The 26,259-nt window shown below is 37.8% G+C and overlaps 1 protein-coding gene across 3 annotated transcripts in view; it reads left to right on the top strand.

Moving 5' to 3' along the window:
- The first annotated feature begins 673 nt into the window (after positions 1 to 673).
- AOX2 (aldehyde oxidase 2) overlaps positions 674 to 26,259 on the top strand; it is a 137,127-nt gene continuing 111,541 nt past the window's right edge. Inside the window, exons 1-6 of one of the 3 annotated variants that reach the window (XM_007501592.3) lie at positions 674 to 1,095; positions 4,463 to 4,540; positions 6,282 to 6,390; positions 16,598 to 16,655; positions 20,719 to 20,815; positions 22,468 to 22,576. In XM_007501592.3, coding sequence (XP_007501654.2) covers positions 6,337 to 6,390; positions 16,598 to 16,655; positions 20,719 to 20,815; positions 22,468 to 22,576 — 318 coding nt within the window. In that variant the 5' untranslated portion in view covers positions 674 to 1,095; positions 4,463 to 4,540; positions 6,282 to 6,336. 3 annotated transcript variants of the gene reach the window in all.

Genomic DNA, 26,259 nt, shown 5'->3' with positions numbered 1-26,259 from the left:
GATTGTGCCACAGTGTATCAGACTCTGTGTACAATGTTCTCCTGGTTCTGTTCCTCTCACTCTGCAAAAGCTTAAATTTCTAATGGTCCTGAATTTAGCACATTCCATAACTTAGCAGCTATGAGACCTTGGGCTTATCATCTAACCTCTTCCAGCCTCAGTTTTCATCTGTACAATGAATGTGATGTATGAAATGACCTCTCAGTCCTTTCCAGTGCTTACTGGATTCTATGAGTCGCTGCAACTGCCACAGGATCTCAGATCCTATGTCTCTTAGTGACTGGGAAAGAGGGAGGGAACCGATATCTACAATATTTCTCTACAACTGGGATTGTGGCCAAGTTTTTTTTTATTAAGATGAAAGACATAAGCCTTTCCCGTGATGTTTTTCAAGAAACACCAAGCTCTCTTGTTTACTTTTCTGTATTTGATTGGCATTAGTAACAAAGGAAAATATCAGAGCAAAGTTTCTGACCTGAGATGTGTTCTTTGGACAATAGTGAAGTTCAGATAAACAAACTTGTTTAAAATGTCATACTGTTCAAATGGTAAAGAAAACACTCTGTTCCCAAAATGCTGAGTACACAGAACTCAGGACACTATTCACCATCAGGATCATCACAAAGAGAGCATATTAGAGTAGGAAGAGTGATGGTTTAGAGTCAGAGGTTCCAAATTCAAATTCTACTTCTGATGCTTAACACCTATTGAACTTAGACAAATCATTTGATTTCTCTGGGTCTCAGTTTCCTCATCTCTAAAATGAGTGAGATTAGACCAGATGAATTCTAAGGTTCCTTCCAACTATCTCTCTAATCTGTTGTATGATTCAATATTTTGATGAGAACAGATCATAACTAGTAAGCCAATGATGATTTATTATATGTCAGGTACTGTGCTAAGAGTTTGGGATACAAATCCTGCCTTCTAGAAGCTTACAGGAAGATAGCACATAAGAGGGAGCTGAATGAGGGTGAGAGGAATGGTTTCTATGAGGATGAGAGTGAAAGCAAAGTTCAAAGAAAGAAGTATGGCTGGTCTGGAGGCATTCTGAAAATGGTAGTTCTTGCCAATGAGAGAAGGGGATCACAAAAGGTAAGAAAGAAAATAGTTGGAGCACAGTGGCAAAGTAAAGAGAGTGAAGCATGATTTGGCTTATTATATTTCATAATTTAGATGTTGTACTATTATTGAAACAGCATAAGAGTTGTGGCTTCCTAAGTAGTTGTATCATTCCATTGCTTAATATTAAGCTTATGCATTACCAAAACTTCTAGACCATCTTTTTCCCATCCAAACATTGTTTGAGCACCAAATCCATGCAAGACAGCTTTTTTGCATTGCTTATGACAAGTATATAGGAGGAACAGAAAATATCATTAATTAGGAAAAACCTTATAGTTATCTAAATTAGGAGCTCTGACACTTTGGGTTATATATAGTTTAATCTGTTAAAATATAAAGGTCTCCTTTAAAAATTTTCAACCAATTATTTACATCTTGAAATGAATAAAGGGAAAGGAGTATGAGAAAATAGTGTTAGAGCTATTGTAGTAAATCTGAAATAGACCCCACCAAACCCAAGCTATCTTTAGTGGAGATTTGTGGTTTCAAACATAGTCCTCTTTTTCTGGTTTTTTTTTTTGTATAGGGAAATATCCATGTTGATGTTTGTATAGCTTAAAACAATAAAAGAAAAATTGAAATTAAAATAAAATGAGTGGGTTAGATTAGATGATCTCTAAGACCTCTTCTAGCTTTAAATCTATGATTCTATGATCCTAAATATCTAGTTCTGGTCTCTCTTCTGAACTCCAGGCTAGCTTCTTCAAAATCTTCTTAAATGTTCTTCCAAATCAGATGTCCAAAACATTGGTTATTATCTTTTCCGCCAAACCTGCTTTTAGTTCTAATTTCATCATCTGTCACAGCAAAGACTTGACTTCAAAACATTGATGATTTCATAAGTTCTAATTAAATGGATATTTATAATTGACTCTTCCCTCTTGCCACTTCTATTTCAAAGAGACAAAAACAGCAATTTACTATTAAAAGATGTAATAGAAGTGCATGGTTTCACATACTATCACTTTTCTTGGTATCTTTTGTATATTGAGATACTTGAGTTTTTATGATTCTTGAATTGAAAAAAAGATATTTTTGTCTTTAAAAAATGTCATTTGTCATTAGGCATGGAAATACTTTGACAAATCAAGCATTCAAATGTGGAGAAATAGGGTTGCCTGATACATATGTGGTTTTAGACCGTCCTTTAACAAAAGACAACATCCTTGTGAAACCAGACCAGGGATGATTGCTTTCCACTAATTTCATGGTCCAGAGTTTCTACAATGAATTGTAAGATTAGCTTCTCAGAGGGGAAAAAAACTGGATTGACTAGGAGTGTGGTTTGGATATTAATGCTAGCATTAGGAAACAGGAGATTGTGGGTTATATCACAAGACATTTCAAACAAACACCTGATGCAGTTCTCTAAGTTTCTACTGAATACAAAACAAACTCCACAAAACAAAAGGCTTAAAAGGTAGGAGAGGGGGCAGCTGGGTAGCTCAGTGGATTGAGAGTCAGGCCCAGAGATGGGAGATCCTGGGTTCAAATATGGCCTCAGACACTTCCTAGCTGTGTGACCCTGGGCAAGTCACTTAACCCCCATTGCCTAACCCTTATCACTTTTCTGCCTTAGAACCAATACCCAGTATTGATTCAAAGAAGGAGGGTAAGGGTTTATTTAAAAAAAAAAAAAGGTAGGAGAGAAGAGGAGAATCCTATCTGATCAACTATTGTGAAAGAAACAAGTGATTTAACTGATTTATTTTTTCAAGTGCTGTTACAGAAATATAGCTTGAAAGTCAATAAGTTTGGGAGCAGATGAAACCTATCAGTTATGATGTCTAGGTTGGTCTAGTGATCACTTTAGTAACTAACCTATTGTGTATTTAAGGTAAGGTCATTTAGTGAAAATAGTACTCCAGTTGAAGTGTGTCCATGATTTCCTCCTGGGTCGTCTTAATTATAAAAATTCAGTAAATATATTCCTTAATGGACAAAATTGCAATCCCATATATAGGCCGATTCACCAAACTCACATTATCTAAAATAGGGGATGACTCTAAAGTCTTGGAAGATATCTCTGAATTTATGAACTAATGTTACTAAATAAGTGAATGAGAATATTTATTACTCCTGGCCAATATGGTCCATGGGAAGCCATCTATACATGCATGTGGGGATTGCTTTGTTTTTTTTAAACCCTCCCCTTCTACTTGAGAATCAGTACTAAGCATGTGGGGATTTCTAGAAGAAAGAAGGTAGGAAAAGGAAAAAGGTCGGTGTTTGCTTTTTTTTTTTTATAAGTGGCTACTTTTGCAGATTGTCAGTAGACCATACCTTCACAGTCGTCACCCAGAAGACTGAACAGTTCAGAGAATATAAGATCTCCCTGTCCTTACAATCTATTGACTAAAAAAAGAGAGAGAAATTTAATGAAAGCAAAATGCTGCCTTAACATTTTGCTTCATTCAATGTGAAGTGGTGCACTTCATAAAGCAAGTCCAGATACCCAGAAGTTCAATTAATGGAACCAATATTATTTATTAGTAATACATACCTAGGACAGGCCAGGACAACCTTCCTAGTGAAAGTTACACTGGACTGAAGTTACAATGCAGTTTTTATAGGGTGCAAGATACAAAGCAAACTGTTCATTATGAGACATAACCTTGATGAAGCGAGCAAACCTTATCATCTGGAAGCTATGTCCGTCAGTAGCATGGAGTACAGGACATTCTGTTGTATATCTTATCCTAGACTAGCTACTTGTTAGTAAGGGAGTTGTTTTCTCATGGATTCTAACTATTCTGAGCTGACTGACCTTCACAAAACTCAGTTCTGATTTCTACTTTCCCAGGGGAAAAACAGGTTTTCTGGTAAATGACTGAGTTTACCTCACTTCAAATGTGTCTCCCATGCTTATGTCAATATCACATACAAATCCCTGAAAAATATAACAACAGAAATTAATTTATTTTTGACCCTCTGATTATTAACATTCAAATATATGATTGGGGCAGATGGGTGACTCAGTGGATGGAGAGCTGTGAATTTTAAAATGACTCCACCCTACTCAGACCGTACTTTAGATCTGATTTAGTTATTTCCTGATTAGTAACAATGGAGATACTTGGTTTAACAGAATCAAGTCTTGGGAACTCTACATTTCTCCACCCTACTTAGTTTAACAAGGTCAGGAATGTCTGCACCTTACTCAAGGATTAAGTATCTGAGAAAATGGCCTTCAACAGACATGTGCAGAAACAGCAGACAGACCCCTGGACTATCCTAAGTCAAGCTAAGCTATCATTGGTACAGATGAGTCGCAGGAAAGTGACTTAAACCATCTATATAAGAAACATCAATTCCTCTCTTTGCCCTCTTTACCTAGAGAGACGTCTCTGGCTGGCAGCGTGCTAAGCGTTCTGACATCTTGGTGTGATGGCAGCTATTTGTCTGGGTTTTGGTGGTGAGTTTACCCTTGAACTAATTCAGGTTCAGGCATCTTGGCTGAGCCTTCTTGGAGTTCAGGCTGATTCCTTCCTCTTTTACTCTCTAAAACCTTACCTTTGAGCCTCTAATCTTCCCGCCCAGCACAAGCCAGGCAGGAGAAATCCTTCTCCCTTCTTCCTAAAATTCTTTCTACTATATCAATTAAATCACCATAAATTTCTAGCTGACTTGGATATTTTTTTTATATTTGGGATATCCATGGTGACCAAATAATTAATATAGTTTAGGTCACAACACTAAAATTATCCTTTACAGAGCCAAGCCTAGAGATGGGAGGTCCTAGGTTCAAATCTGGCCTCAGACACTTCCTAGCTATGTGACCCTGGGCAAGTCACTTAACCTCCATTGCCTAGCCCTTACCACTCTTCTGCCTTGGAACCAATACACAGTATTGATTCTAAAATGGAAGGTAAGGGTTTAAAAAGTAATATTAAGTTGAATGGAAATATCTCGTGCCCCTTAGGGAGCAAAGGCAAAATGCATGGCAATTCATCTTCTTTAACACCTTTTCTGCTGATAAAATCACTTCTACTTCTGGAATTGAGTTTTGGTACCTGGCTTGGCCCTTAGTTTTCCTCTATGAAAGATACATGATAAACAAATAACCGTAGTACAAAACAAAGAACTCTCATATCATTTTGTATCAGTTACTTGCAAATGTATCATTTCTTGTTTGTGGGCGCCTCGTGCATTATTTTGTACTACGTTTATTTTGATCATGTCAAACAACCCTCTAAAGGTGTAAGCTCCAGAAAGCCAGGGCCTGAGCCTTAGCTAACCTTTGCATCTCCCCTGACACACAACAGGCATTTCATAAATGTCATTTGGATTGAATTAAATGTCCTAAGAAAGCCACGTTTAGATCTCCAGCTTTCAGGATACAACAATTCAGGGTTTAAATATACAAGTTCCTATTCAGTCCTCAAAACTGAGTTAAAGGGGGCAGCTGGGTAGCTCAGTGGATTGAGAGTCAGGCCCAGATATGGGAGGTCCTGGGTTCAAATTTGACCTCAGACACTTCTTGTCTATGTGGCCCTGGACAAGTCACTTAACCCCCATAGCCTAGCCCTTGCCACTCTTCTGCCTTGGAACCAATACACAGTATTGATTCCAAGACAGAAGGTAAGAGTTTTTTAAAAACTGAGTTAAAAACAAAGATTTTGCAACCTAACCTCTATCTACAAGCCTCAGGTTAGGGATTTAGGTAAATTTCCACCATGCTCCCTTTCAGTGAGATTCTTTCCACTCACAGGTGGTTGGTTCAAGAGGCATTAGAGTCACAAGACCACTGGACTTGGACTCCAAAGACCAGGGCCATCTGGACTTGACCACTTACTGGTTTGGGGACTTGGGGGGAGTCCTAAATTTAACTCATGCTGAATCTCAGTTTCCCCATCTAGAAAATGGGAGAGAATATTTGCCCTACCTCCCTCAGAAGACTGTCATGAAGGAAGTGTTCTAAGCACCTTGGTCCTAAGAAGAAGTTGTCAGAGAAAGCTGAAAAAGATAGAGGTTGTATAAGAAACTGACTGGGGAGAGGGGAGGGGAGGGGATGACATCAGAGAGAGCACCTGATTGGTTGCATTTAGAATTAAAAAGCTAAGGCCAGAATTCTCCACCTCTCTCTTTATATTTTTAAAGCTCTCTGATACATGCTTCAGGTTACTCAAACAAGTTTCCCTTATTTATTCTTTCAGTTCTTGATGACATTCCCTCTTTGAGGTAAAAAAGAGAAAATCTCTTTCAGAAGCAATGCCTTCCCATTTGCAATCCAATGAACTGGTCTTCTTTGTGAATGGAAAAAAGGTAAGTCTGGGCATTATTGTTATTTATTATCATGAACTGGGGCAGGAAAAAAAACAGCAGCCAGGAGAAAAACATTAGGGACCCACTAGAGCTGAACTTTCAGCTGGGCAAGGGCAAGGGCAAGGGCAGAGAAGAGAAACTCTCTCCTGGGAATCCCTTCCTCAGGCTGTGTCCCCTGAAACCAGCAGATGCCTTTCATCCCAGTTTCAGCTCAATTAGCACATTCAGTCCTTTCTTACTATTTGGGGTGTCAGTGACCATTTCTAGTCAAAGGAGCCACTTTGATCAAATGGGCTTTGCCAAGAGGCAGAGGAACAATCCGGGCTTCCAATAGCCCAATGTTAATGTTCATTAAGTTTTTCAAATTGTGATGGAAGTCACAAAGTCCAAGTTCATTCCTTGCTTCTTAGATAAAAGAAATCTCTCAAAATGAAAATTGTAATTAAGTTTTGGATTCTTTTTATGTGGCAAAAAAAGGGAGGGAAATGTTTTCTCTCCTGATGTGATCATTTTTCATTATTGAATAGGGAGGCTATCTATACATCTTGTTCTCTTAGCATATCAAAGGTAAGCTATACTTCGGGGAAAATCCAATAGAAATTTCTAAAATAACCAACGTAACTTTTGCCTCTGTTACCGGAAAATGAACTCTTTCTCTCTGTCTCTCTGTCTCTCTCTGTTTCTCTGTCTCTGCCTCTCTGTCTCTGTCTCTGTCTTTCTCTGTCTCTGTCTCTCTCTGTTTCTCTGTCTCTGTCTTTCTCTGTCTCTGTCTCTGTCTCTGTCTCTCTCTCGTTATAAACTTTGACAGACCTTCTATGAGGAAAATCCAGCATTTTACCACTAATCAGGGTTCTCCAGAGATAGGAATGCTGGCAGATTGGGGAGAAGATGGCATATATTGGAAAGGGAACCAATTTTGAAGACTAAAGATGCCTACTTTTGTTGAATCCTGTGTTACTTGTATGATCATGGACAAGTCATTTGACCTCTCTAGGGCTCATATTCCTCATCTAGAAAGTGGGGGAAAGAATAATATTATCTTTACAGTGTTAAGATTTGCAAAGTACCTTACTAATATCATAGAACTTGATTCAGTTACCCAGGATTGTTCTGGGGATCAAATAAAGCTCTATATGAATGCCAGTTGTTTTGATGAAGATAGAAATGGTAAGGGGCTCTCTGAATACCAAAACACTATGGTTTTGCTTGGAGCTGCTGCTATTAAGAAACCATGCTGTCAGGTACCTCAGGAATGCCACCTGCCTTCAATCCATTCACCTATTTTGAGCTAAATCTCTAGAACTACTGCACCTCCCACCTTCATCCCCTCAGGTATCCCAGAAGCTAATATAACTTCCCCCAGATACATATATCTCTCAACAACTGGAGTTAGACACTTCCCTGCCTATTTCTTTTGCCACCCATATACAGCTAGCAGCTAAAGAGCTCAGTCTGTAGTTGTGTGGCCATACAGAAATCACTTAACTTTTCTAAATCTCAGTTTCCTTCTCTGTAAAATAGGGCAATAATACAAACACAAAATGAGATAATGAATGAAAAGAATTTTGCAAATGTTAAAGTGGCGCACATACAGCAGCAAATAAAAAGTTATTATTTCTACTACTATCATCTATTTCTGTCAGATATAATTATTACAATTGGGGTATAGAAAACTAGAATGCTAACATAGTCAATAGAAAAAATATATATAATTTCAACTGAGACAGAAGGCTCCCCAAAGAAAAGAATAGTGGAACAAATAAAATGAATGTGACACTATTTGAATCATTCTCATAAGAGTAGTGTTTGCAAATACTGGCAGCACATAAGAATATCATTAAAAACTATTTAAGCTTGCTATTTGCCTATTCTTGAAATGTGTGACCTGAAAGTCACTTGACTCTCTGAATCTCATCTCCACATGTATAAAATGAGGGGATGGAGATCAAAAAGGACAAAACATCATTTCATTTCCATGAAGTTGAGATATTGTTGCACAAACAAAATCAAAGCGACAAGGCTAAGAATGAAAACCATCAACTAAAAGGAAAAGAAAGTGTCTGTGATAAGAGTCTGATAGCCAAGATAAGAAATTCTCCATAATTATAAATTACAAAGAAGTTCCTAATGTATTAGTAAAGGTTTCCTCATCTGGGATTTCCCTATACCAACAAAATCACAGGTCCAGTCCCGATTCTTCTCTATATCCAAGCTATATAGACAATTACTACAAATATATAAGACCACAAACCATTCTCTAATGCATATAGTCAAAGGATATGAACAAACAATTCTCAAAAAAATTACAAATTATTTTTAAAACATATAAAATGTTGTTCAAAAGCACTAATAATAAGAAAATGCAAGCCAAAAGAAATTCAAAGTTTCATCTTATTTCCAGCAAATGGCAAAAATGATAAAAGACAGAAATTTTCAATGCTGGAGGGGCTGTGATACAACAGACACCTTAATAGATGCTGGTGGAACTTTAAATGTAGCTAACCATTATGTAAAAGCAATTCAAAAATTATGCTAAAAAAGTGACTAACATATTCATATCCTTTGACCCATAGGTTGCACTTTCACGCATGTACTCCAATGCAGTAAAAGACAGAAAGGGAAAAATAAGTCTCAGAAATATTAAATTATTTATATCAGTACTTTTTTGTCATTGAAAAGACCTGGAAACAAAGTAGATCTGTTGGATATGGAATAGCTAAATAAACAGTGGTACTTAATGTAATATTATGCCATATGAAATAATACATTTGAAGAATTCAGAGAAACATGGAAAGACTTATATGAACTGATAAGAGTGATATAGGCAGAACCAGGAAATTAAAAGACTCCTTGATTATAACAATGTAAACAGAATTATTCAGCAAAACTGAAGGTCCTGTAACTATAAATGACCAGTATTGGCTCCAAACAAGAACTAAGAAAATACACTTCACAAATGGCCGATAGTCATACAGGCAGCAAGCATAGATAGATTATGATCTGCTTGGTTGGGGGAAATACCCACATTGATTAGACCCTAAAACCATTTAGATACAGCAGTTAAGAAATGCCAGAAGAGAGGAATTTTAAAAATAGATAGATCAATAGGCAGAGTGAAGAACAATATACTCAATGATGACAATGATGTAAATGAAAAGAAAACTAAAAGAGAAAACTCAACCTAACTCTAGCAACTCATTTGTATCTCAAATAGTTGATAAAATGGATCTTTTTGGAGAAAGATGAGGGATTATAGGTGAAAAGTGTTTAAATATATTGATAATATAGATATAGATGACAGATATTATTTTTGCTTAAGTTTTTCATTATTGCAAGAGAAGATTCACTGGTGTTGATATAAGAGTATGTATCCAGAAATGACTGTAATAGAAAAACAAAGACAGTATCAGTGAAGATTACTTTAAAAAAACAAAAACAAAGAAAATGGCAAGGCATGATGCCATACACTGACAAACCCACTTCCTGATGAGGCTGAGGCTGGAGGATCTGAAGTGTAGTGGGTCATGTCAGTTGGGTATCTGTATTAATTCCAATGTTGGGGGAAAGCTTGATGTTACCTGGTGTGGGAGGATGCCCACTTAAAGAATTATCTGGCTCCAACATATCTTGAAAAAACAAATGGATTTTATTTGGTCAGATATCAGGGAGGCAGGTGCAGGTAAAATCTGCTTGGGATGAGGAGAAGGGCTCCAGGATTTTTATACCTTAAAGGATCAGAGACTACATGAGGCTATGTGACCAGGAAGGAAGGTGGGGAGGGGGACAAATAAGGAAGCCTGAGCAGCATTCCCAAGGTGCCTTGGTGAATGGGGGATAGTGGTTGTAGTGGGCCAAGACTTTTATAGAATTGAAGAAGGTTGCTTTTACCCTCCATACTTCTAAACCTTCAGAGCTGTTGTGAACCAAGACTTGGCTGAGCTGAACTGGGATTATTTAAATTAGTTTTGCTCTCAGGTGGATTGACCTAGGACCTACTGGTGGGTCCTTGGGCCAAGAATGTCTAACAGCGGCTAGCTCTTGAAGCCCCATTGACTTTAGCTGATTTATCTCCAGCCTGTAACATTTATCTGCTTTTAACTTCCAGGGATTGATTTTTAACCTGGAGGGCCATTGAATTTTTTTTTTATTCAAGGAATTGTTCATTTGAACCCTCTGGCTCTGAATGATTCATTACACCAGTTGGGGTCCAATGACTGGAACTATTGACCATTAAGAAAAGAGATAAAGTTTGTGTTTGTGTGTATAACTGGGAAAAAAGGCCATTTGGCTGGAATACAGCCTTCTGGGGATTAAGTAATTTCCAGTGATGCTGAAAAGATGGATTGGGGACAGGTTATAATGGTTTTAACAGCTAAACAGAGGAGTTAATGTTTTATACTAGAGGCAATAGGGAACCACTGGACATGATGGAGTAGAAGAGTAACATGATGAGATTTGCACTTAGGGAAAATTATTTTGGCACTGGTGTGTAGAAAAGACTAGAGTGGGGAGAAATTTGCAAAAAAGCAGTGGTTTGAATTTGGAAATTGTTGCAATAATCAGACAAGAATTGTTGAGGGTCTGAACTAAGGCTCCTTTCTCTGTAATAACCCAACATTAACTTGAGTGGAGAGAAGAGGTCAGATGTGAGAGATACTGTGGAAGTAGAAAGGGAAGATTTGGCAAGTGATTCGACATTTTGAGGTGAGGAAGAGTGAAATGAAGGAATGGGGATCAAAGATTCAAGGTGAATGAAGTGAAGAATCTAGGAGGTTATGGATAAGCTTAAGACTCTGGGAGACTGGAAGAATGATGGTGTCTTCCACAGAGATGGAAAAGTTTGGAAGAGAGGAGCATTCTGGGTGCAGGGCTGAGAAGGGAAGACTGGTCCTGAAGTCAGGAAAACTGATCTTCTTGGTTCAAATCCAGCCTCAAACATTTAATAGCTGTGTGACAAGCGAAGCAAGTCACTTAACCCTTTTGCCTCAGTTCCTCATCTGTAAAATGAGCTGAAGAAGGAAATGGCAAATGATTCCAGTATCTTTGCCAAGAAAACCCAAGTGGGATCACAAAGAGTCAGACACAATTGAAAAATGACTTAATAACAACAAATTCTTTCTCAAATCTCCACCACTTCCCTTTCTCCAGCTCCATGCTACTTCTTCTTTCCTGACAGAAATTGAATTCCTCTTCCAGTCCGTTCCCCTGGACTTATTGGATTGCTTTTTAAAAACCTGGCTTATCCTTTTTCTTCCTATCTCATAAATCTCTTTTTGATTCATTCAAGGTAAAGGGCTAATCCATACCTCCTGAGAGGAGCCCCAGTGTAGTCAAATTTAAATGTTGTTGGCTTAACACTTCGTTATTTAGCCTTCATTTTGTGATTCTATCAATGAAAACCCACCTCCATTGTGCAAGAAAAGTGAACTCTAAAGAGGATCAGTCACTTGTTTTAAATCATACAGTCAGCAAGGAGCAGAGTCGGGATTCAAACTCAATAGATTCAGGGTCTTCTGGCCTCAATCAAGTCAACTTTGCTATGTTTCCTCACCATTATTATTAAAATCTGGACAGAATCATTCAATTTCCTAAAATGATTCTTGGGTTAAATAAATCCGTTATCTGACATTGATCACAAATTATCATGGCATTCAGTACTGTGAGTTTGGGGGATTTATGCCCTGGGGACTTCATTTCCCAGTGTGCTTTGCTCTTCCCAGGGTTCCCTTTTCTTGCATCCCAGTGGGTTGGTCTATAAAGGGGCTAATCCCATGCCAGGAGGGACTTTTGGTTTAGGGCTTGGGCTCCAGTGAGGCATGATGCTTGCGCTCTGGCTTCTTTTTTGTCCTCTGTTCACTATTTTTACCACTACAGTACTGAGGCTGGTTTTGAACTCATGTCTTCCTGACTCCAGGTCTAGCACCTAACTTCTATCCTAGCTGCCAAGAATCATTAAAAGACATAAATTGTTTTCTTTGCAAATCACAGGGTTTTCTTTAACTAGGTCATATTATTATTATTATTTAACATTTCCCTTTTCCTTTTCCTTTTCTCATGGGTGAGTTCCCCTGCCATGGTGTTTCCAAGTCCTGGGAAAAGATTGAGGGTAAGGTCCAGGCATCTACATCCTGGGATGAGTCTTCTCAGACTCTGCACAGTGAAGAACTCCTGGGCATGAATATTCAAAGAGATTTCAGCCCTCTGATGCCCCTTGACTTCAAAACCAGGCTACAGGAATACCCGCAGAGCAAGATCACCATTAAATAGATTAAGCAACTGTCAATGGCGGGAGCAGTTCCTTGTTGCTGTCAATTTTCCCAAGCAATGGCACAGGATATCGTTAGGGTTTATAATTGTCATGTCTGAAGTTTGGTTTTATGTTCCTTTAGAAGCAGGTGCTCAAAAAAGGGAAGAGAATAGAAATTATAAGAATAACAAAAATAATTAAAAGTCACCTTGGATACAGAGGGTGAGGGGAGGTTTCTTATTAATTTCTGATTCTGACTCGAGCTCATCAGAATCCCAGAACAACTCCACCATCTTGAATGTGACTTTTTCTTTAAACCTTTACCATCCATCTTGGAATCAATGCTGTATATTGATTCCAAGACAGAAAAGCAGTAAGGTCTAAGTAATGAGGTTTTAAGTGACTTGCCCAGGGTCACACAGCTGGGAAGTGTCAAAGGCTAAATTTGAACCTAGGACCTCCCGTCTCTAGACCTGGCTCTCAATACCCTGAACCACATAGCTGTCCCCTTGGATGTGACGTTTTTTAAAAGATTGAATCGTTGAAAAAAATTTATTCATTTGTCCTTAGAACATTCCTAAGAAGCAGGTAGAATAAAGGAATGAAGATTTGCATCATGGTCTCCTTTGTGAATGTAGAAAGCCCAGCTCAAGAATACTAAGGATTCATCCACACTTGAGAAGATAAAGTCTAGTTTCTTGACTTTTTCTTGTCCTGTGATGGAATCTAGTCTCTCATGGAAACCAGAGCTCCTCAAAATTAACTAATGGGGGGAGGACACTTTGTTACCAAATCCACTATTTCTTTAAGATAATGGGGCAACCCTTACTGCTCTTCTGCCTTAGAACCAATACACAGTATTGATTCTAATATGGAAGGTGAGGGTTAAAAAAAAAAAGGAACCAATTACACCAATGGAAAGTACATTGAAAGAACAAAACAAGAAAACTGAACACTTTTAATTATACTGATCAGGCTTGGTCCCAGAGAAAAGCTGAACCAGGATACCTCCTCTTTGTATGTGGGCGAGTATTGCATATTGCATATATTGTTCTGGATTACGTAGTTTTGCAAAGGAGCATGGGTATATTCAGAAATGAAAATCATATGAAAACAAAAGATCTATAAAAAATTTTAATAGTAATTAATATTCTCTTTGTGCCCTCTTTGTTACCCTATTCCTAAACCTCCTAGGTAACCTCTTCCTTTTCTGAGCTAAACAAGAGAACACATTTGCTTTCACATCCTTAATGAAATACAAGTACTGAAACTCTTTGGGGATATAGGGGTAATTTAGAATTTTGGTTTTTTCTTGGAAAGGGAGGTATGAAGAGGATGAGTGAAAAATAGCTAGTATTTATATAGTATTTTAAGGTTTGGTAAATGCTTTATAAATAGTCTCATTTAATCTTCATAATAACGTTAAGAGGTAGGCGCTATTATTATCTGCATTTTACAGAATAGAAAGGTGAGTCTGGCAAAGTAAGTAAGGCACATGGTGAGAGTGGCACAGCTAGTAAGTGTCTGAGGCTGGGTTTGAACTAATATCCAATGCCCTGCCTCTAACAAGCTGCCAAGAATTGTTAAAACAGATGAATTACTTTATTTTGGTCAATAATGGAACTTGCTTTAAATAGGTATTATTATTATTACTTAACATTTCCTTATCCTTTTCTCATGGATAGAGAATAGGAATTAGGGACAAAGTAATAACATGAGAAATGTTTAAACTGTTACTTAGGGTCTAAAGGCAAGTCTAATTTCTTTTTAAGATTCCTTACCTTACCTAGTCTTAGAATCAATACTGTGTAGGGTTCCAAGGCAGAAGAGTGGTAAAAACTAGGCAATAGGGGTCAAGTGACTTGCCCAGGGTCACACAGCAAGGATATGTCTGTCAGATATGAACCTAGAACCTCCCATCCCAATGGCACTATCTGCTGAGCTATTTGATGCCTTCATCAAGTCTAATTTTTATACGTAACATCTAAGCCCTCTTAACAGAAGAAAGTCTCATCGTACAATGGATACCACATTGTCATAATAAATAATAAATCATCTCTATTGGGTTTTTAAGTTATTTAGGATATACAGACAAGGTTTTTAGGAACCTGAATAAAATTCTCCACAAATTTCAAGAAATCTCCACTTTTCCAACTTAAGGGTTCTCCTTCAGGGAAGTGGTGGCTTCCTAAATAAAAGAATAAGTCTTGCAACTAATTCGTTAACTACTAGCTAACTAGACAAGTTAATGAAGAAAAATATTTTTGCTGAAATCTCTGGTGAGACTCACCCCACCAAGGCAAACAAGTTGAATTGCCCTAGATTGGCCACCTGGGCCTTAGCACCAACCACTAGGGGGCAGTGTGGTGCAAGTGAAAGAGGGCTGGGTTTGGAGTCAATGGCGATAGGTACAAATCCCACCTGGAACACTCACTACCTGTGTGAGCTGGGATGGTCTCATCCTTCCTGAGCCTCAAATTACTCTCCAGTAAAATGAAAAAGTTGCGTTAGTTGGCTTTCAAGTTCCCTTCGACTCTTTCGATGATGCTACTGTTTGTTTTTAGTGCACAAAAGAGAACAGAAGAAATCACAGAAAAATCATATAGCTTTAAAAGTTTAAATCTATCAGACTTAAATATATATATATATATATATATATATATATATATATATATAAACCTTAGCTCCTGTGCTTGTATCAATTATAAGATAGAAGAGCAGCAACGACCAGGCAATGGTGGTTAAGTGACTTGGGGTGCACAACTAGAAAGTGTCTAAAGTCATATTTGAACCCAGGTCTTCCCAATTCCAGGCATGGCTCTATCAACTATACTACTTCGCTGTCCCTCTTATCACTGACTTCATTTTAGCAATTCTTTAAAACAATTTAACAATAGGAAATTTGTTTTTATTGTTTCTTCTGTTATTTATTATTAATAGAATTTTTAACAACTTAATTAAAATTTTATTTTGGTTAATTTATTTTTCTGCTTTTTATTAATAGAATTTATTTTTAACAACAACAATTGAAATTTTATTTTGATTAATTTATTTTTCTATATTTTTATTTTTAATTATTTTATTTTTATTTATTTTATTATTAAAATGTTATTTAACAACTGGAATCTATTTTGATCAATTTATTTTTCTGCTTTTTATTAATATAATTTATTTTTAACAACTTAATTGTAATTTTATTGTGATTAATTTATTTTTTCTGCTTTTTGTTATTAATAGAATTAATTTTTTAACAATTGAACATTTATTTTGATTAATTTATTTTTCTGCTTTTTGTTATTAATAGAATTAATTTTTTAACAAGTGGAACTTTTTAAAATTAATTTACTTTTCTGTCTTTTTATTATTAAAAATTGTATTTAACAATTTAACCCAAATTTCATTTTGATTAATTTATTTTTTGTTTTTTATTAATAGAATTTATTTACAAATGTCTGTCTGTCCCACCCCCATCTCATTGTAGAAGCTATCATCTAGGATTGCAGAGTCTTTTAAAAAGAAAACAAGCTAGATATAATAGAGATGGGCAGTTTCTTGCCCATAATCTTTTTTCTGTTCTACAGTCATATGGAAGTGCTCGTTTTAATTGGTGTTTGTTAATGCCTGAATAAATGTTTTTAATTTTTTTAAATTATTCCCTCTGCAAAAGGGAGTAATATTCCTTTTTCTAGGATTCTAGAATATTCTCATCCCCAATGAAGACAACCAATATTTTATCAAGGGTGTCTCTCCATGGAGAAGTTCTTTTGATTCTACTGGAATTCACCATGTCAAAACACAGCAGTCCCAGGTGTTGTCATGGTCTAACAGTGCTGTGGGGCCAAACCAAACCTGGCCTGATCGTCATGCACCCCCAAAACAAATATATCACAAGGAGCTGTATCACTACTGGGGCATTGAATTCTACCCATCAGTATTCCTCACCTCCTTTCTCTATTCCAGATCACAGAGAAGAATGCAGATCCTGAAGTCAATCTACTGTCCTACCTGAGAAAGAGCCATATCCTTCCCCAACAGTAACAAATCACATTTCTCTGTCATTCCAAGTCTACAAAGCACTTTCCTCACAACCTCGGGAGTAGGTGGTACAATTTATTATTATTCCCAAGTGAGAAAATGGGCTTAGAAAGGTAGCTTTATTTTCAGGTCCAATCAATCAATCAACAAACATTTTTTGGGGTTTTGTTATTAAAAGAATATTCTTCTCCTCCCCAGCCAGGAGGCTGAGGTCAGTCTCTTTTTCTCTCCAGGCACAGATAGATTCTCATGCATAATCTTGTTGGCAAAAACCCAAGCCCAGCCTGGTTCTGGGGAGACAAAGGCAAAAATTAACCTGTCCCTGCTCTCATGGTGCAGCATACTATTGTGGGAAAGACCCATCCCCATAGAAGTACATGCAACTATATAGAAAACTACAAATTAGAGAAAGGCAGCACAAGGAGATAGAGGAAATTAGGAATATAGAAAATGGCCCTTGGTCTGAGTCTTGAATTTGTTGTTCAGTCATCGTGCCTGACTCTTTTCTTGGCAAAGAGAGTGAAGAAGTTTGTCATTTTCTTTTCTAGCTCATTTTACAAATGAGGAAACTGAGGCAAATAAGTGACTTGCTTTTAAATATGCTGGCTTTACAAAATAATAATAATAATAATAGCTCAGATTTATACGTGCCTGGCACTGGGCTAAGTGTCTTACAAAAAAGGTTTGTTTTCTAATCTGCAGTTAATAGTCATGAAATTAAAACTAAACCCTTTAGCTCAGCTTGAATAATTCTATAAAAGGTTTCCCAAAACCCTGCCAGTATTATTACCTAATAAAGAGCTCTATTGTGTTTAGCTTTCACATGACTGCAAAATGGGTTGTCTAACTTGCAATTAGCTTCTGGGAAAGCACATGTAATGGGGAGAAGCCTCTTTTCACTTCCACCAGGTTTCCTTGGCCAGATTCCCCTCCCCTCTTCACTTTCCATTCTGAAAGATGCAGTACTTCAAAATAACATGCATCCAATAATGGGCAAGTCTTAAGAGTTGTCCTTGAAAGAACCAGACATTTTACGAGCAACATTAGTCAAGCCTTAGTGGAAAACTCAACACTAGTCCATAGTACCATTTAGTACAGTACTTAACAGCCAATTTACTCAACCACACCATAGAGACAACATTTATTAAGGTCTTACTATGCGCCAAGCTTGAGCTGGTCCTGCAGATGCAAAGAAAGGCTAACATATTGTCCCTGACCTCAAGGAGCTCACATTTTAATGGCGGAACCAACACGCAAACAAATATGTACATCCAAGAGCAGTGAATGGAAAATCATCTCACAGAGGCAGCACCAGTAGTAGGGAGGGATCTGAAGAGGGCTCCCTCCTAGAGGTGGGATTTGAACTATTTTGAAGAACTTCTCCCAAGCTAACATGGAACCATTAATGATTACTCTTTGAGTTGAGCTATTGAACCAGTTCCAAATCCCTCTAATTGAACTGTCTATAGTACAGCCCACATTCCTCCATCAAAAGAATTATTTCTCTGGACTTGCCAGAACATTCTTATTCATTTTGCTAAAATCTAGATGAACTATGCCTACCCCATTTCCCTGATCTATAGGTTTAGTAACTGTTGAAGGAGAGGAAAAAAAAAAAGAATCAGGTTATTCTTGCATGACCTGTACTTGATGTTGTCACTCACACTGGTCCTTTGGAATCACCACTTCCTTTTCCAGATGTTCATTGGTCACAGCTTTAATATTACATCCTAGAATTTTGTTAGGAATAAAAAGTCAAGTTCATTAGTCTATCATCTGTAAGTTCTATTCTCTTCCACTAGAAAAAGAAATGGAGATGACATTTGCTCTCTTGTTCTCCATAGTTTTTAAAATATTGCCTGTATGCTTGGAGAGGGAGAAAGAGAACATGGATTACAAAATGTCAGAAAATGAATATTAAAAATTGTAGCAATGTGCAATCTGGAAAAATTAACATTTAAATATGTGTGTGTACATATATATTGCTGCCATGGTTCAGCAGTCATATTTGCCAGTTCTTTCAGTACAATGAAGATGTCATCTAGGTCAAGGGACTAAATTATATCAAAACATAAGTGTCATATTATTAGTATCTTCTTACTTGTCTTGAGTACCCTTCTCCTGCTAGCCATATTTGTTCCAGCCTTTCCAGTCTGACAACAGACATATTAGGCAAACAAAGTGGAACCAGAATTAGAAGTAGGCAGCCTTTCTTTCTCCTTCTAATTAGTTATCTTCATCCAAGCCAAATAGCTGTCTTATCTCTGCTTAGATACTCTTCTTTCCTACAAGACAGATATAAAAAACTTAAATCTTTGCTATTCTCTTTTTCTTTCTTTTTTATTGCCAGCCTCAGCTTGTTCTGAGCTTTCTCACTGTAGACACTTCTTCCAGGATCATGCTTTGCTCTGGTATCCTCAGTTACTTCTGTCATCTCCTTCTATATGTAACTTAAAAAAAAAAATAGTTGCACTGGGTATCCACCTCCACCATTCTCCAAGAGGAGGGCGTGCTTGGTCACTATACAGTTGGACTTATCTATCACATGACAGAAGTCTTCAACACACAGCTACAGAGCATCTTTGGCTCAAGTCTCTCCCTGCTCTAATCCATCCTTCACTCAGCTTCCAGAGTGGTTCGGGTCAGACTCTGGCACTCTGCCCCATTCCTCAATAAATTAATGACTTCCCATTAGTTCTACAACCAAATATAAAATCTGAAATTTGGCTTCCTCCTACCTTTCCAGCCATCTTATATTTCACTTCCTTCCATGACTTCCATGATCCAGTATGTATATGTATACATATATATAAAAACATATATATGTATTTTTAAAATAATGCCTGTGTATTTATATATATATACACACAAGTGATTTTATGTATAGCATGTGTCTATAAAGCTATATGTATATATTTTTGTTGTTCAGTCATTTCAGTTATATCTAATTCTTTGTGACCCCATTTGAGGAATATTTTCTTGGCAAAGATACTAGAGTAGTTTGCCATTTCCTTCTCCAACTTATTTTACAGGTGAAGACACTAAACCAAACAGTTATAGAACTTGCCCAAGGTCACATAGGTAGTAAGTGCCTGAGCCCAGATTTGAACTCATGAAGATGAGTTTCCCTGACTTCAGATCAGCACTCTATCTGGTGTGCCCAAGATCAGGACCGCTCAAGACAGAGGTGTTTCTTCATAATTAATCTTATCAGCCCATCACAAAGTCTAGGTGGACTGAAGGTCTAAGATAGTAGAGACCTTCCCTTTGAAATGGAATCAGACTAAGAGTCCGTGTTTATTTACACCATCTTTCAGGCTATATTTCTTTGACCTCTGAAGCTATTTTTTTTTTCTGGGGAGATGTTTCCCCTAAACTTATAGCATACGGATTTTGTACATTTCCTCCATGTATCTATATGTGCATATATGTAGGCACAGACATACACATGTTACATGTGTGTCACTACATGTGTCTGTATACATGAATGTATTGTGTCCCCCATTAGAATGTTGGCTACTTGAGTCAGAAACAGTATTTTTACTTTTCTTTACATCCCAGGGTTTGCATGTGGTAAGTGCTTAATAAATCTTTGTTGGCCAAATGAAAGTATCAGGGATAGTGGAGAAAGGTTACATAAAGGAGGTATAAAAAGCAATAGGAATTTTCACAAATCTGTTATTTTGGTTGGGCTTAGCTCAGGTCCATCCATCATAGGGAAGGAAGGAGTATATGTGTTTTGGAGGTGGAAGGGAATGACTAACTGGTCTTTGAGGAGAAGGAGGGGTAAGCCAGAGAAAGTTTGGTCCAGAAAATCACAGCCATTGGCCCTGAGAGCCGTTCCTCAAGGTCAGACTGATGGTTGAATTCCCTTAAGTGAATTTATAAATTCAACCATCCTGTATACATTTCAGCAATTGGGCCCAGGTCTTCCTAACTCTGAGACTGGCTCTTTATCCATTCCGCCATGCTGTCTTTCCTGGATATCTATAATGGGGACAAAAACGTGAGAAATCAAATCTTTTCCTTGACTGCTGCCTGTCTAGTCCGTCTCACAGGGACCAAGTATGCTTGTGGAGGAGGAGGCTGTGGAGCCTGCACAGTGATGGTATCAAAGTATGATCCCATTTCCAAGAAGATAAGGTATCCTTTCTAAAGATCTGAAAAAACGTCTGGCATGGACATGAATAGCCAACATTCCTTTACTAAGTTTGTACTCTCACATCTCGAGGGAAGACATTAATTAATACAATTCCCAGCAATACCCTCGGGTCCTAAAATACCAGAATCCAAGAGATCCAACATCTGAAGATGATAACTAATAGTCTCTGACCTCTGGGTGTCCCACCAATGGCTCCCCAGGCACGGCGTATACAAGGAAGGCAAAGGGAAGTGGGAGAAGCACCCTTAGATATCTTGAGCCCTTCCTTCCTCCACCAACAGAGTAGTTAAGAAGGAAAGTTCATCATAAGGAGCTTCCAGTTTACACACTTCCTATACGTCCTCCTTCCTCAAATAACTGTCCTGGCCATGTCACATATTGAATGCCCTCACTGGGTCCCAGGCTTTCCTCAGGCTCTCCCCCAAAGTATTTCCAAAGGTTTTAGTAGCAGATATCTAACATAGATCCATCTCCACATTCATAAGTGCTTACCACTGCCACTAATTACTCTTACACCCAGATTCTGGGTCTGTTGCCATCTAATTAAAATTTTTCTTCAGTTTATGAGGCATTTTCCACACAACAGCTCTGTGGGATAGTATAAGTACTATTAACAGAATTTTACAAATGGAAAAACTAAGACTCAAGGATGTTCAGTGACATCCAACTTCAGATATCAATAAAAGTCAGAATCACTATTCCAATACAGAAATAAATATCCTGTCTCAGAAGGATTTCTTTCAAATATATCATATAAATACTCTAAGTAAAGAATTAAGACTTTACCTAAGAGTGTCAAAACTTAAAGGCCATTGACAGTACTTGAATTCTTCCAGAAGGTAGAAACAATTGAACTTAGTACCCAATTAGTTAATAATTAGATACAATCTAGAGGCTACCAGATGATCTCTTCCTTGGCCCATCCTTCTCCATCCTAGGAAGAAGCTTTCCCAAAATCTGCCTCTGATGTGTCCTCTGGTTCTATATTTCTGTTGTGGATGGCCTATAAACTTATTTACTCCAAAGATGAATGTTTCATCTGGGGTCTCAAGATCCAATATTTCTCCACTCCAGGTACCATAATTGCTACACTGCTTTTCAACCAAACTCCCAAGGGGCCAGTACCATTCCAGCTTCCCCTGGAGGTTATTAACCTTTAAAATTATTAACAAAGTCAGCAGAAAGGATTTAAAGCTTCTGTTTTCCTCAAAGGATGTTGAAAGGCTCCAAGCCCTTCAATGGTACACCACCACCACCACAACCTCTGGGAGACTCATGAGCAATGAGGATTTTCCACTATTCACCTTCCTTTCCCAATAATTCCATCAAACGCAATTTTATGAACAATGAGGATTTCCCACTATACATTCTTCTTTCCCAATAATCCCATCAAACGCAATTTTATGAACAATGAGGATTTCCCACTATACATTCTTCTTTCCCAATAATCCCATCAAACGCAATTTTGTGAACAATGAGGATTTCCCACTATACATTCTTCTTTCCCAATAATCCCACCAAACACAATTTCATGAGCAATGAGGATTTCCCACTATTCGCCTGTCTTTCCCAATAATCCCACCAAATACCATTGTATTACTGACCTTGATTTTACTGTGCATCAAACATGAAGACATTATGCAGTTACAGCTTGTCTGCTTCCCATCTGCTCTCTGCATGGGGCTGCAGTCACCACAGTGGAAGGTATTGGCAGCACCAGGACCCGGATTCATCCCATTCAGGTAAGAGTCTGTTAGCTTTTTCTCATAAAATCAGAATTGATAGTATTAGAACGGACCTCACTGGTTATCTATTTCAAACTCCTCATTTTACAAATAAGGATACTGAAATCCAAGAACAAGAGGAAGCAGCCTGCCTCAGGTCACCCTGCAGGTCCCAGGATAGAGTCCAAACTACTCCCCAGTTCTTCTGTCTTCTCCTGTAGTGTGCTTCCCAGCAGCCTCTCTCATTTTAAAGAACTTTTTCCCATCACGTATTCTGCATCTACCACACTCTCTGAGCCTTCAAGTTCTAACTATAGAAGTAGAAAGTGTTAAGAAGGAAACCATAAATAAATTGGGTAAACACAGAATAGTATACATGTCAGACCTTTGGGAGGGGAAAGGCTTTAAAACCAAGCAAGATATAGAAAGAATCACAAAATGTAAAATAAATAATTTTGACTACATCAAACTAAAAAGCTTTTGTACAAACAAAACCAATATAACTAAAATCAGAAGGGAAACAACAAATTGGGAAAAAATCTTCATAGAAACCTCTGACAAAGGTTTAATTACTCATATTTATAATGAGCTAAATCAATTGTACAAAAAATCAAGCCATTCTCCAATTGATAAATGGGCAAGGGAAATGGATAGGCAGTTCTCAGATAAAGAAATCAAAACTATTAACAAGCACATGAAGAAGTGTTCTACATCTCTTATAATCAGAGAGATGCAAATCAAAACAACTCTGAGGTATCACCTCACACCTAGCAGGTTGGCTAACATAACAGCAAAGGAAAGTAATGAATGCTGGAGGGGATGTGGCAAAGTAGGGACATTAATTCATTGCTGGTGGAGTTGTGAACTGATCCAACCATTCTGGAGGGCAATTTGGAACTATGCCCAAAGGGCGACAAAAGAATATCTACCCTTTGACCCAGCCATAGCACTGCTGGGTCTGTACCCCAAAGAGATAATGGACACAAAGACTTGTACAAAAATATTCATAGCTGCGCTCTTTGTGGTGGCCCAAAACTGGAAAACGAGGGGATGCCCATCAATTGGGGAATGGCTGAACAAACTGTGGTATATGTTGGTGATGGAATACTATTGTGCTCAAAGGAATAATAAAGTGGAGAAGTTCCATGGAGACTGGAACAACCTCCAGGAAGTGATGCAGAGCGAGAGGAGCAGAACCAGGAGAACATTGTACACAGAGACTAATACACTGTGGTATAATCGAACGTAATGGACTTCTCCATTAGTGGCGGTGTAATGTCCCTGAACAATTTGCAAGGATCTAGGAGAAAAAAACACTATTCATAAGCAAAGGATAAACTATGGGAGTGGAAACACCGAGGAAAAGCAACTGCCTGAATACAGCGGGTGAGGGGACATGACAGAGGATAGACTCTAAATGAACACTCTAATGCAAATACTATCAACAAAGCAATGGGTTCAAATCAAGAAAACATCTAATGCCCAGTGGACTTACGCGTCGGCTATGGGGGGTGGGGGGGAGGAAAAGAAAATGATCTATGTCTTTAACGAATAATGCTTGGAAATGATCAAATAAAATATATTAAAAAATAAAAAAAAATAAAAAAAAAAAAAAAAAAGAAGTAGAAAGTGTTGATTCTCATTGACTACCTGGCTATGTCTTAGACGTGATTAGTTAAAGAAAGAGAAAGGGAGGCAACAAGTTTCTCTGAAATTATGGCATTCTTCATTCTTATTTTTGTTCTGCTTTTGTGGAAATGTAGTTAGGCACTCAGTTGTGTAAGTTCCCTAATTTATATGATAAAATCCAGATTAATCTTTTTTTAACCCTTACCTTCTGTCTTAGAATCAATACTAAGTATTGGTTCCAAGGCAGAAAAGAAAGCAGTAAGGGCTAGGCAGTTGGAGTTAAGTGACTTGCCCAGGGTGACACAGGTAGGAAATGTCCAAGGACAGATTTGAATGCAGGAACTCCAGTCCCTAAGCCTGGCTCTCATCCCACTGAACCACCCAGCTGCCCCCCAGGTTTAGTCTTGAAGGGTGGAATACTAGATTGGGGTAATCAATTGAACTCATCATTTACTGAGCATTTACTGCTGACAATGCCCTGTGTTCTAGGAAGGCAATGATGGAAGATACAAAGTTTAGGTAAGACCAAGTCTTTGCCCTTTCTGAACCTTATAGCCTACTGAGGGTGATGCAAAGGCACAAATTAATATAATAAATATGCATGGCAATGAGAACTCAATATGAGATCAATGTAGAAAAAATCTATATTCTAGCATATTCTCTATGAATATTCTTTTAAAGAGCAAAATGCAAAATGCATGCTATTTCTATTTCCATCTAGCATAAAAATAGCAAACTTAGTTTATTCCTTTTCCAAATCCTACAGTAAAAATCCATGTTTACGTTTTATTTCTATTTGTTCTTTAAGGGTGGAATCAGATTCTGACATCACCAAAGTATTATGGACTTCAAAGAAAAATCATTTTCCTAGCACTTGACACGTTTTATTAAGATCCAGATACATATAGATATGAAACAATCAAATTTTTCAAAAAAAAATTTTTTTAACCCTCAACTTCCATCTTGGAATCAATACAGTGTTTTGGTTCCAAGGCAGAAGTGCAGTAAGGGCTAGGCAATGGGGTTAAGTGACTTGGCCAGGATCACACAGCTAGGAAGTACCTGAGACCAGATTTGAACCTGGGACCTCCCACCTCTAATTCACTGAGCTACCCAGGTGCCCTGAGACAATCAATCTTAAAATAGTCCATTGGCATTGCATGACATTTATACTTTAACTTGTGAGAGTGGGGTTGGCAATACACCCACACAGGGAGTAAGGAGTTGTTTTTGTTTTTCTGAATAAAAGTCAATAACAAGACCTTCGTGGTGTTGGGGACAAAGCCCTAGATTTGGAATTACAGGACCTTGGTTCAAATTCAGAGTTGGTATAGATCAACTAGACCAAATTCTGGTTGGTCAACTTACCAAGGGAAAGGAATAAGTATTTATATGAATCCTATTAGGTGCCATAGAGAAGTGTGACACTCTCTATAAATATTATTTCATTTGATCCTCACACTATTCCTGTGTCCCCTTTTTGCAGTTGAAAAAATTGAGGCAAAAAGAAATTACATGATTTACCCAGGGTCTCATAGCTAGTAAGTATCTGAGGCTAGGATTTGAACTCTGGTCTTCCATTGTTTCTTTCACTCCTGTCTTCATTTTGTGGCAATATTTTAATCTTAGTTGGAGAAGATTTTTGTGGTGATATGAAGCTGCTCTGGTTTACTCTGCCATCTTGGCTTCACCCCTGGAAGTCCACAGCTCTGGTCTTCCTGGCTTCCTATCCACTGTGCCCCCTTGTTGCCTCAACTTACTAACTTGGAGAACTCACTTCTCTGGCCATTGGCTTCCTCATTTAAGAAATTAGGAAACTGGACTAGTTCAAAGGTTCTTAACTTAAGGTTCATAAGCCCCCAAGGAGTCCAGGAGTAAATGTCAGGGAATCTATAAACTTGGATGGGAGGGAAAAGATATCTGTGTTTTCAATAACCTCTAACTGAAATTTAGCCTTTCCTTTAGTTGTGAATTTTATGTGTCAAAAGTCATTGGAGGAAATAGCCATGGTCACAAAAAATGTTAAGAAGCCCTGCTCTGGGGGGAGCTGGATGGCTCAATGGATTAAGAAC

Source organism: Monodelphis domestica, chromosome 8 (assembly GCF_027887165.1).
Source record: "Monodelphis domestica isolate mMonDom1 chromosome 8, mMonDom1.pri, whole genome shotgun sequence".
NCBI lineage: Eukaryota > Metazoa > Chordata > Mammalia > Didelphimorphia > Didelphidae > Monodelphis > Monodelphis domestica.
Note: the sequence above shows the minus strand (reverse complement) of the source record. Positions and strands in the feature narration are given on the sequence as shown.